Raw genomic sequence first — 13,439 nt, 5'->3', positions numbered from 1 at the left:
ATTTCATGTAGTTTTTTATTTGATTGGTATATTTAACCTAAGATAGCGTAATGTATATTTCACTAAAGTGTTTTATCTCAGGAATTTGAGCTCTTAGGCAAAAACTAATGCTATATTTGAATTCAGAGCATCATGAATTTATGAAATCAGCACAAAAACAACCGTTGGCCTGTGCAATGCTTCACACACATTCACAATCTACAAACTTAAGTACAAGGTATGACTGTGCAACACACTCACACATAATTCTCTTACTCCACACAAGCATATACCGTATGAATCACTGTTGTTGACTGATAAACCATCTGTACAAACAGCAGTTTAAAAATTCACATTTCAAACACAAGAACATGAATAATAACTCTAATAGCACCTTAATTACTTTTTTAAAACACTGCCAATTATTTCTCAAAGTAAAATGATGGAAGACATGAACATACTCGGTCTTTCTTATGAAGCATCTTGGGCATTGAAACACGGAATAGCTGTATGAGAGATCTAGCAGCCATCATGACACTGCGGTCTCTATAGTGTTTATACTGTGCTAAGTCACGCAACAGATCCTCGTTCATCACCAATGGACATCGAGCACAAATTTCACGGACTGCATTCAATCTATAGCAAAAAAACTGGTTTCATTAAAAATGCTGGGATGGAATGTAATATGAAATTTGTAGATCTTACGTTATCTTCTATTAACACAAAATAATATAACAATGTCAATACAACTAGAGACACAAAAGTAGCTCAGATCTGACATGTATGAAATAATGTCTCTACCATGGCATTAGAGTGAGATTAGAATTAGTATAGCAAGATAAAAGGGAGTTATGAAAAGCTTTATTATAATTGTCACACCTGGATTTAAGCCACACTTCTGAACTAAGTTTTTTCATTTAATTTTGAGAAAAATATCTGAGATGGAAACAACTTCACATAGAAACCCACTAAGTTAAACATGTAAACATATTTCCTACAAGTTCATCTAGACCTTTGCAGCTGTAAAATGAGAATACTTCTTCCAACACTCTTAGTGCCAAAAATATTTTTAAAGTTTTTATGTTTGTTTTTAGTCATAATGACTTGAACAGAAGACTGCACTGAAGAGCCATCTACTATAATCATATTTCATCTTGCCCATTCTAAACACTCAACTATTGCTGGTTACCATGCTCGCATGGGAGGAATTTCACCTCTTGGTAACAAAAGCCTGTATACAACCCCTAGGGGGCATACCCCGGGCAACACTATAATATGGCACAGTTACAAAAAGTCAACACAACTACACTACTACTGTGATCAGACACACTAACATCTCCCAATCCATAAAAAGGCAAATAGAGCAAACAAGTTATTTTAACATGATGAGACTGAATGTACATCACTTCAACATATAGGGTAAAGGGAGAAACATCTGAATAAAATTTAACCAGAGAATGAGTAAGCATTATATTCTTGAAGAGATTAACTGACTGATGATACAATCATTCAACTCAAACTACCAGGATTTACTAAATTTGGCTACACTGGCCATGACAAACATGGTATGGTCACTAGGTGAAAAATGAACTAGGGAATTTAGACACAAATATGACACTAGCAGGACATGCAATAGATATAAAACTGGGAGAGCTGATGCTTTATAGAGTCTATACACCTCCATCACAAAAATGGCCCATAGATATTTGAACCAAGGCTAACCATCCAGCACATAAACACCAGTTATTTTAAGTCTCAACACTCCAGACAGGTCCAGTTGAGGTCCACAGCTGCAGCCATTGGACTGAATGACGGGGCACAAAATCAGGACCTACATCTCCTGTTTGACACCAAGTACACAACGACCTTCAAATCAAAGGCGTAAAACACAATGTCAACACCTGATGTCACTTTTTCATATGCAAAGCAACAGGCACACTCATGCATTCTACAATAGGTGTACTTAAGGTGTTCCCATGGAGATAGCACTTCCTGGTAATTGTAGAGGTTGGACTATCAATCTTAACCATAAAAAGCACCCCAATCCCATGCTAAAACTGGAGGAAAGCTGACTGGAATAAATGTCAATCCTACATCGAGAATACAATACATAACCAAAGAACTACAAAATATTCACAAACCTGATACATAAAATGGCCCTAAAAGATATTCCTCATGGGTTGAGGAAGGAATACACTCCCTGCTGGATGACAGGGTGTGAAGCACTAATAGTGCAATTTAAGATGGGCAGAGATGATGAGACTGCAGAACAACTGGTCAATACTATGAACAAAGAATGCAAGAGCAGATGGAAGGAGGCAACAGAAAGTCTAGATGTTACCCATTCCAACAGGAAGAGCTGGGGCCTACGGCAGAAATCAGGCAGTGCCAAGGCACCTTACAGGTCATCTCTTGCTTCTAGTCCATGTGATATTGTGACTGCCCTGAAACATATCTCCAAAATGCAACCAAAGAAACCTGAAAAGAAAGAGATTTTCAGAAACTTGAACATTACTTAAAAATCCAGCCAATGTGGATATGTGAATGAAATGGAAAGACGAGAGATTACGTAGGCCTTGAAGCTAATGGAGACAGGAAAAGTTGCCTGAACTTATGACATCCTACCAGAATTCCTAAGGAACTGGGAAGAGATTACCCTGGCCTTGAAGGTAATGAAGACAGGAAAAGCAGCCTGATCTGATGAGACATTACCAGAACTCTTGACGGGACTGGGAATTTTAGGAAGGAAGAGGTTGGCCAAATTTTGCCCTGATTAGACTGGGCACACTCCCAAAGATCTGGAAAGAAGCAGGAGTCATAGCAATTCTGAAACCTGGAGTAACTAGAAATAACGTTAATAAATTCAGACTGATGCCCCTGCTATGTACCTACTTATGAACTATTTGAAAGAATTTTACTGACTAGATTAACGCCATACATCAAGGTCAACCTTTCTGCATACCAAAGCAGGAAGAAACTTGCAATTAAGTGCTGTCCCTCACAATCTATACTGAGAAAGGTTTCCAAAACAAGATTAAAACTGCCCTTGTCCTTTTAGCTCTTACATCAGCCTATTTACAGACTTATAAGTTACTCAAATACATGTTAACAGAACAGTGTCATTCTGAATAATGGCCTGCTACAGGATTTGGCACTAGCACCATTTCTTTTTAATCTATATATTGCTGACATGCCAGACACCAACTGCATATGCTGAGGACCTGACCATCGCTTGTCAAACGAAATGACCTCAGCAAAATATTGAAAGCATACCTGTAAGTCCTGAACACCTATTACTCCAAGTGATCTGTTATGTTGTCCAATCGAAACTGGCTGGAAGGACCTGGGGTTGTAGAACAAGCACATCGAGGACTTCAGTGTGACTGAATACTGTTTGCCAGTCTGGATGAGGAGCGCACACACAGTTAAAGAGGATGTGTCACTGATGGTGGCAATGTGGATAATTTCTGGAACACTCAGGGACACCCCATGTACCTAGCTCCTTGCCCTGGCAAAAATAGAGCCCCCTCAAATTAGGTGATCCAGTTAGCTAGAAGAGCATACAGAAAAATCCAAGACAACCCGGAGCTCCCTATATACCATGACATAGTACCTACAAACAGACTTAAATTCAAGACACATTTATCGAAAATTGAGAAAGAACTGAAAGGCTTTGACTCGAAGGTAATGTGGAAAGAATCGTTGGCTGTAAGTGGACATAAGAACGTAATAAGAACCATAATTTGGTGGACGGCCCCAACAAGTAGATCAACAGATTCAACCTCTCCAGGAAACTGTGGAAAACTTTGAAACATTTCAAACAAGTGTAGGTAGATGCAAACAACTGATGAACAAGTTGGACCTATCGAAAGTCCCGAATGTGGGTGTGGTGAAATCCAGTCAACTGACCATGTACCTGTATTTGAAGTGCATGGTTATGAAGGCAAATGAAGGACATACACAGGTACTCCCCTCAGCACAAGAATATCTGTAATATTGTATAGCATCAAAAGAATATATGTAAAGAGTGTTATAATTCAGGACAGAGCTGTAAGAACATTGTAGTTAATGCATTATGTGATGATTGCCTTTGTAAAAGCTGGGCAAGTGACACCTCCAATCCACTGTCCACATACCAAGGACACAAACCATTTCTCAAGCATCTCACCCCATTACTACACAGATCCCTGCTTGTCATTGTCTGCAACACCTCTGTTTACAACATCATCATCCTTGCACATGATTTTGTCATTGTCAAGCACTACTTCTCCCTTGAAAGAGAGAAGTTTCCCACACAAGCTGTTTTTCAGTCTCATTTTACTTTTATTTTGCATGCTACACTATTTCAGCTTTGCAGCCATTCTCAAGCAACTACACATGCCAGGAAGTACAAAATAACCACTGGTTATTCACTACAAGAAAATCAGATTACAAACAGAATAAAAAAAGCATTTACAATATTTAACTCTGTCTTTAAGAATAATGATTGGGATCTGTACATTATATTACTTCATTTTATGATCGTAAACTGTACTGTTACATACCAGAGTGTTATTGGAATAACTTATATTTTGATAGTATCCTTTACGATCCTTGTATGCACAATAAAGAGAAAATAATCCTTCTTTCCTTGCCTTCCTAACATTCATGTTATAATATCTTGGATAACATAGATCACACATAGAGTGCACATGTCCATACAAGTTGTTTGCCATGTTATGTGTCTGCACGTAGTTCTGTGCACACAATAGTAAACAAGTTAGTTGTGCATTATTTTTTGTACTGAACAAAATATCATGGCTACAGCTCTCAAGCCTAATAATGTGGTAAACCATTTTATTATATGACATTTTAAACTATTACATACTTGTTGTTTTTACCTGCACTTACATACTGTTTAATTTTTATTTTACTTTATTGTATATGAGGCCAACCACAGACTGGCCATGAAATTATGTCACTGTAATCCAAAATGTAAGTGCTCTTTTTACTCTGTTTTTAATCTGATTTTATTGCAGTGACTATAAGCAATGGTTAATTTGTGGTTTGTATTCTGTGTTTTCTAATATGTATTGATTTACTTGAGAATGGCTATTAAGCTGAAATGTAGTATAACAAGTCAAAACAAAGTGGAAAACAGTCAATTCAGCAAACATAATCCTTTTAAAAAAACCTATCACTGTTGTGGAGGTTGTTGCAATTAAAGTATCTCTGGAAATACCCTGCAAACACCAAGTGCACCACCTCACTCATTCCTTAAACACCTAATCCAATACAACATTATCCACAACTACTACTTAGTCAGGTCGAGGATATATAAACATAACTGCAGTACTATTATGGGCATTCATATGACACCTCATAAGGCAACCTGTTTAAGGGCCTCTACATTACACAAAACCTTCCTAGCCACTCAAGAACCTCTGGTCTCATTCAGATTCACTCGTGATACTGTCACGGACTGGATACAGGGTCAGTACACTATCCTCATTCCTCCACAACCTCAACATGTTCCTCCTATAGGCTTCATTTAGTCCCCCTTAACCTTGCGTACCATCTTTGTGGATGATGACCACATCCCTGTTAGTTCCATAAAAACATCTGTTCATACCAGGTCAACCCACAATTAATGGTACCCTTCTTTTGATATGGTCAATTTTGATAGCCACCATCAAAAGTACCCTCTTTTGGGCAGTTATCATCCTTCAAACCCTTTATCTTTCTGGTTTTAATCTCCTCCAGTCCCTGTCACACACTCACCTCCATCCCCATCCCCAACCTCCCACTTGGTCCGTTTAAACTGAAGTCATATTTTCCCCTGTTCTGTCCCTTTAAACTAAAGTCACATTTTCCCCTGTTCTATCTCCCTGTATCCCCCCACTCCCACTCAAAACTTCACCTCAAAATACCAACACTTATTCCTGTGCCAGGATTACTCGCCACTGCTATATTCCTATCCCAGTCTTGTGCAGCCTCTTCTTCTTAGCCATCAACCACACTCCCCTCCCTGACACCACCTGCTTATGTTTTGTATTAGTTAGCTCCTCTACTAACACAAAGAATTCACTGCTTTTTACCATAAGTAAATCTACCCCCCCCCCCCCCCCCCAAACAGCTGTATAATAATATAGTTTAGTGGTTGCAATGTAACATTATTCTTTACTATTCTTTTTTCATTCATGCTTCTTTTGATATCAATTACGCATGCACTTGACCAGAAGTATATATTTGCTGCCAGATCATTTCTACTTATCACAAAATGAATTAACATTTGTTTAGCTCTCTCTTATTCTGGTAGGCGTTGTTTTGAGTGGATATAAGTCAGGAATTTCTCACTTCCAGCCTTGCCTCTCAATCTTTCTTGAAAAACCTTAATCCTACTCACAACATCACCACAGCCGAATCCCAGGCTATCCGTGATCTGAAAGCTGACCGATCCATCATCATTCTTCCGGCTGACAAGGGTTCCACGACCGTGGTACTTGATCGTCGGGAGTATGTGGCTGAGGGACTGCGTCAGCTTTCAGACAACTCTACATACAAAGTTTGCCAAGGTAATCCCATTCCTGATGTCCAGGCGGAGATTCAAGGAATCCTCAGAACCTTAGGCCACCTACAAAACCTTTCACCTGACTCCATCAAACTCCTCACCCCACCGACACCTCGCCCTCCTACCTTCTACCTACTTCCTAAAATTCACAAACCCAAACATCCTGGCCGCCTCATTGTAGCTGGTTACCAAGCCCCCACAGAACGTATCTCTGCCTACATAGATCAACACCTTCAACCCATTACATGCAGTCTGCCATCCTTCATCAAAGACACCAACCACTTTCCCGAACGCCTGGAATCCGTACCCAGTCTGTTACCCCCGGAAACCATCCTTGTAACCATTGATGCCACTTCCGTATACACGAATATCCCGCACGTCCAGGGCCTCGCTGCAATGGAGCACTTCCTTTCACGCCGATCACCTGCCACCCTACCTAAAACCTCTTTCCTCGTCACCCTAGCCAGCTTTATCCTGACCCACAACTTCTTCACTTTTGAAGGCCAGACATACCAACAATTAAAGGGAACAGCCATGGGTACCAGGATGGCCCCCTCGTATGCCAACCTATTTATGGGTCGCTTAGAGGAAGCCTTCTTGGTTACCCAAGCCTGCCAACCCAAAGTTTGGTACAGATTTATTGATGACATCTTCATGATCTGGACTCACAGTGAAGAACAACTCCAGAATTTCCTCTCCAACCTCAACTCCTTTGGTTCCATCAGATTCATCTGATCCTACTCCAAATCCCATGCCACTTTCCTAGACGTTGACCTCCATCTGTCCAATGGCCAGCTGCACACATCCGTCCACATCAAACCCACCAACAAGCAACAGTACCTCCATTATGACAGCTGCCACCCATTACATATCAAACGGTCCCTTCCCTACAGCCTAGGCCTTCATGGCAAACGAATCTGCTCCAGTCCTGAATCCCTCGACCATTACACCAACAACCTGAAAACAGCTTTCGCATCCCGCAACTACCCTCCCAACCTGGGTCAGAAGCAGATAACCAGAGCCACTTCCTCATCCCCTCAAACCCAGAACCTCTCACAGAAGAACCCCAAAAGTGCCCCACTTGTGACAGAATACTTCCCGGGACTGGATCAGACCTTGAATGTGGCTCTCCAGCAGGGATACGACTTCCTAAAATCCTGCCCCGAAATGAGATCCATCCTTCATGAAATACTCCCCACTCCACCAAGAGTGTCTTTCCGCCGTCCACCTAACCTTCGTAACCTCTTGGTTCATCCCTATGAAATCCCCAAACCACCTTCCCTACGCTCTGGCTCCTACCCTTGTAACCGCCCCCGGTGTAAAACCTGTCCTATGCACCCTCCCACCACCACCTACTCCAGTCCTGTAACCCGGAAGGTGTACACGATCAAAGGGAGAGCCACATGTGGGAATGACCAGCAACAAACTGTCCATTCGCATGAATGGACACAGGCAGACAGTGTTTGTTGGTAATGAGGATCACCCTGTGGCTAAACATGCCTTGATGCACGGCCAGCACATCTTGGCACAGTGTTACACCGTCTGAGTTATCTGGATACTTCCCACCAACACCAACCTATGCGAACTCCGGAGATGGGAACTCGCCCTTCAGTATATCCTCTCTTCTCGATATCCGCCAGGCCTCAACCTCCGCTAATTTCAAGTTGCCGCCGCTCATACCTCACCTGTCTTTCAACAACTTCTTTGCCTCTGTACTTCTTTCCGCTCCCGGGATTGGAATGACTCCTTACCCTCTCCCTTAAAACCCACATCCTTTCATTTTTCCCTCTCCTTCCCTCTTTCCTGACGAAGCAACTGCCAGTTGCGAAAGCTCGTAATTCTGTGTGTGTGTTTGTGTGTTTTGTTCATGTGCCTGTCTGCCGGCGCTTTCCCGCTTGGTAAGTCTTGGAATCTTTGTATTTAAGATTTGTCATAGAAAACCCAAATCACAATGGCTACTCTAGTCTTCCCAAAAAATTATACCAGCATTGCATTACTATGACCATCAATTAGTTTGAATGTTCGCTACAAACATGAAGACACTACCAATTTCCCATTACTGTCTACCTAAAATCTAAAAGAGCTGATAAGATTAAGTATTTAATTTAACAAGATATAAGAGCAGTGAAAAAAAAAATCCTCTCAGAAAAACTGCTTGTACTTCAAAGTGATCTCTCCCCCTCCACCAAGGGACACGGGCAAACTCTCTTTAGTATATCCCTCATTACTGCATTTTCCCACGTAGTATGTAAAGTCAAAAGGCAACCATGATGCCATTTACAAAATTTTACCTGACTGTGAATCACAGTTATGAGTAGTTAATCTTAGTTTTTGATTGAGGTTTCTTGAATTAATTACTTAGCAAGGTCATAAGAACGTTTATATTTCCATACACACACTTCACTACTGTGGTACGAGGTCCACCGGTAAAATATAAATGAAAAATATTCTCACCTAAATTGCGCATTTTGATTAAAAATACCGATCTTCATGACACATTTCCTCATATTCAAAGTTCGCTGCCAGGCCACTAAGAGTGCTGCTGTTCTGTGCTTTCACAACTCCCACAATATGCTGAAGTTAAGCCACTGTTTACGAAGGGAGATAAAGAAAGCATCAAATTTCCATCCAATTACACTTTTGCCAGCATTCTCAAAAATTTTAGAAAAAGTAATGTACAATTAGCTTTATAACCACCTTATCTCAAATAACATACTGTTAAAGTTGCAGTTCAGATTTCTAAAGGGTTCTGATATTGAGAAGGCTATCTACACTTACAGTGAAAATGTACTTAATTCATTACACAAAAATTGCAGGCAACTGGTATATTTTGTGATCTGTCAAAGGCATTTGACTGTGTAAATCACAATATCCTTTTAAGTAAATTAGAATATTATAGTGTAACAGGAAATGCTCCAAAATGGTTCAAATCTCCTCTCTCTGGCAGGAAACAAAGGGTGTTATTAGGAAAGAGGCATGTATAAAGCTATCAGGCATCATCCAACTGGGAACTAATTACATATGGGGTCCCACAAGGTTCCATTTTAGGGCCCCTACTTTTTCTTGTGTATATCAATGACCTTTCATCAGTAACATTATCAGATGCCAAGTTCGTGTTGTTTGCCTATGATACAAACATTGCAATAAATAGCAAATCAAGTGTAGTCTTAGAAAGATCAGCTAATAAAATATTTGTGGACATTAATCGCTGGTTCCTAGCCAATTCTTTGTCACTAAACTTTGAAAAGACACACTACATGCAGTTCAGAACTTGTAAGGGGTGTCCCACAAGTATATTCCTAATACAAGATGACAAGCAGATAGAAGAAGTGGACAGTGTTAAATTCTTGGGATTACAGCTTTATAATAAATTGAACTGGGAGGACCACACCACAGAACTACTGAAGCGTCTTAACAAATCTCTATTTGCAATGCGAATTGTGTCAGACATAGGGGATATAAAAATGAAAAAGCTGGCATACTATGCCTACTTTCATTCCATAATGTCATATGGGATTATTTTTTTGGGGTAATTCATCAAGCCAAGCTAAAGTTTTCCACGCACAAAAACGTGCAATAAGAGTTATATGTGGTGTGAACTCAAGAACATCCTGCAGAGGCCTGTTTAGGGAACTAGGGATACTAACTACTGCTTCCCAATATGTTTATTCCTTACTGAAATTTGTCATTAAAAATATATCACTTTTTTAAACCAACAGCACCACTCATGGAATCAATACTAGAAATAAGAATAATTTTCACAGGGACTTAAAGTCACTTACTCTTGTACAAAAACATGTGCATTGTTCAGGAACACACATTTTCAATAACTTGCCAGCAGCCATAAAAAGCTTAACAACCAATGAAATTCAGTTTAAGAGAAGCCTCACAGATTTACTGGTGGCCAACTCCTTCTAAGTTCTGCACCATTTCAGTGCAGTACTGTGTTAATTGTAAATGTATGTGTGTGTGTGTGTGTGTGTGTGTGTGTGTGTGTGTGTGCAATAATGTGTTCATTGTAAAAAAAAAAGTATTGTTGTAGTTCTATTACATTTATTACCTCATCAACAAAATAACTTTTTTATTGTAAATTCAGTGTATTATTGTTTGTAAAATGATTCTTTCACATAGTGTTCAATAAAAAAAATGACGATCATTCCACTTGGGACCTGTGGAAGGTACATTAGCTTGTTTGTTTCAGTTGTAAATATTTGTCATGTATTATTGGTTTTCTGACATGTTCCACATCCTGGAGGACCTCCTCATTATTGATCAATTGGAATGAAAGTAAATCAAATCCAACCTAATCTAAACAACTCTCAGTGGCACAAGTTGCAGTGGACAAACAGTAACAATACCAACAAATTTGAATGCCCTAAGCAGGGAGGGACAACATGAAAACAAGGTGTTTTAACATGCATTTAATGCAGTTGAGACTAGGACTTCCAAAATGGATGTCTGACCACTGAAACTTTTGCCATTTGAGAGTTCTGGGAGAGTGAAAACACAGAACACCAAAAAATAAGCAGTGCAAGACCCATGTTATGGAAGAAGGACCTTAGATCTCAGCTATGTTTTCAGTCTAGTGCCTGTGCCTGTCAATCTCTCAAGTATATGGTGAGTATCTACCCTCATTTCTTGTATTCCAACCAGAACATTCCAATGTAATATGAAATTTAATTTAATGTCTGGCACTGAACTTTGGTATAAGAAAATATGGTACGAAAACACTTATTTTCAATCAAAATATGCAATTTAGATGACAATGTTCTTCATTTATAATTTATGGATCGACCTCAGAGCCCAGTAGTAAAGTGCGTGTCTGGAAACCGAAAGGTTCTTTCTGACTTTGCAGAGTAATTTATTCAAGAAATCTAAAATTCAGATTAGCTTCTCATAGCCCACATTCACAGTCATGTAAAATTTTGTAATCACCATGGTTGCCTTTTGACTGTAAGGTTATTTCTTTGTAAAACCAAATATTGCAGTTTTGATTATGTGGCCATTATCACATCGAAATAATTGCACCATAGCACATGCCAGAATCTAAAAATCATATGACGTGACACAAAGTGGGTTTATCACAATGTGTTCCTGATTATGACTTCTTGTGTGTCTTGCACTCTCTGGACTACATTATGAATATGCTGCTCATACTATGCTTTACTTTTGCATTGATCCATTACATTTTGTGGAGTAACTGATTCCTTTTTTGTTTTAGTTTCATATAAAACAAAAGCTTGTTTCATTGCATAGTGTCCTGCAGGCCTCATGTGCATTTGTTTCTGCTTTTGAATCTGTGTGTGAACTACTCAGTTTAAATCATTGTTAAGTATACCCATTTTCAGTACATCCTCACTTTTAATGGAGAACACCCCGTTAGCAGTTTTTGAAGAACTGGTATTCAACTTTATTACATCTGGTCGTGGAATGGGTGCGTATTTCAGTGCTGAATGGTTTGCCTGCCACTTGTCTTAGTGACTAAGGCAGTTTTCTTTGCAAATGCTAAAAATGCACCAATAATTACACAAATATGTTCACACTTTATTAACAGATACTATAAACAATACATGTTAGTAGAAATCAATGTACTGCAGCCATCCTCCCACTTCAATGAAAATTTAGAAGCAAATAATAAACACACTAACACTTTCATCATTGTGTCCATTAGTGAATTCTGTATAGACTGAATATCCTAAGTGCAATAACATTCAATGCCGTGGAAGTGCTTATACACTATACTACGCCATATCATATACAAATATGCACACAAATGTATAATATTTTTGCAGTATAATACAAGGGCTATCCAGAAAGTACGGAAATGTTTCCGTCTCGTTGCTAGGCATGCGCCGATCACGTATATTTTTGGTATGTGCATGCTCAGCAGCTCAGTCGGCATCCATCTGTGACAATGGGAACGTCTCCACGCATTTGGTTTTTCAATATTCGAATTTGAAATGTGAGCTGCAATTGAAAATCCCGCCAGTTGTGAGGTGCAGTCTGTGATACGTTTTTTGTTGGCAAGAAACCTAAAACCTACAGAAATTTATCGTGAACTGTGCGAAGTGTACGGAAACAACATAATGAGTGAATGTTCCATCCGGAAATGGTGCATTTCCTTTAAAAATGGCCGAACCAACATTCATGATGAAGAGAAGAGTGGACGCCCGAGTATTGTGATTGACGATCTTGCCACTAAAGTTGATGAGACGATTTGTGAAAACCGTCACTTCTCAATAACGGAGCTTTTGCTTTCTTTTCCACAAGTTTCATGGACTTTATTGTTTGAAACAGTAACTAAAAAGCTAGGCTACCACAAATTTTGTGCACGATGGGTGCCCAAAATGCTTACAGAGCACCATAAAGAACAGTGAATAGGGGCAACGTTGACATTTCTGGAGGCCTACCACAAACATGGTGATTCTTCACTAGATCGAATCATAACCGGTGACAAGACGTGGGTGAAACACGTTAATTGTGAGACAAAATTACAGTCCATGTAGTGGAGGCACACAAAGTCCCAAAAACCAAGAAAATGTTTGCGAACCTTGTCAGAAAGGAAGTTGATAGCGACAGAGTTCTGGGATAGGCAAAGCGTGCTCCTAATTGATTTTCTCGAACGTGGAGCAACCATAAATTTTACCCAGTACTGTCAAACTTTGCACAGCTTTAGAAGAGCAGTTCAAAAGAAATGCCGAGGAAATCTGACGTCCAAAATCTTGCTTTTGCATGACAATGCCCAACCTCACATGACAAACCGCACTAAAGAACTCATTAATTCATTCAAATGGGAAATTTTCCCTCATCCACCCTACAGCCCCGATCTCGCACCAAGCAACTTCCCCTGGTTTCCCAAGATGAACAACTGGCTTGCAACACAGCGCTGTATTTCAAATCTTGTCCACCG

The 13,439-nt window shown here is 39.7% G+C and overlaps 1 protein-coding gene across 1 annotated transcript in view; it reads right to left on the bottom strand.

Annotated features, from left to right (window-relative positions):
* The window catches only part of LOC126267044 (protein SDA1 homolog), a 173,678-nt gene that overhangs the window by 57,947 nt on the left and 102,292 nt on the right, over positions 1-13,439 (bottom strand). The window contains exon 14 of the mRNA XM_049971869.1: positions 441-615. Within this exon, the coding sequence (XP_049827826.1) occupies positions 441-615 (175 nt within the window). The remainder of the gene's footprint in view (positions 1-440; positions 616-13,439) is intronic.

The sequence above is a fragment of the Schistocerca gregaria genome, chromosome 1 (assembly GCF_023897955.1).
Source record: "Schistocerca gregaria isolate iqSchGreg1 chromosome 1, iqSchGreg1.2, whole genome shotgun sequence".
Classification (NCBI taxonomy): domain Eukaryota; kingdom Metazoa; phylum Arthropoda; class Insecta; order Orthoptera; family Acrididae; genus Schistocerca; species Schistocerca gregaria.
Note: the sequence above shows the minus strand (reverse complement) of the source record. Positions and strands in the feature narration are given on the sequence as shown.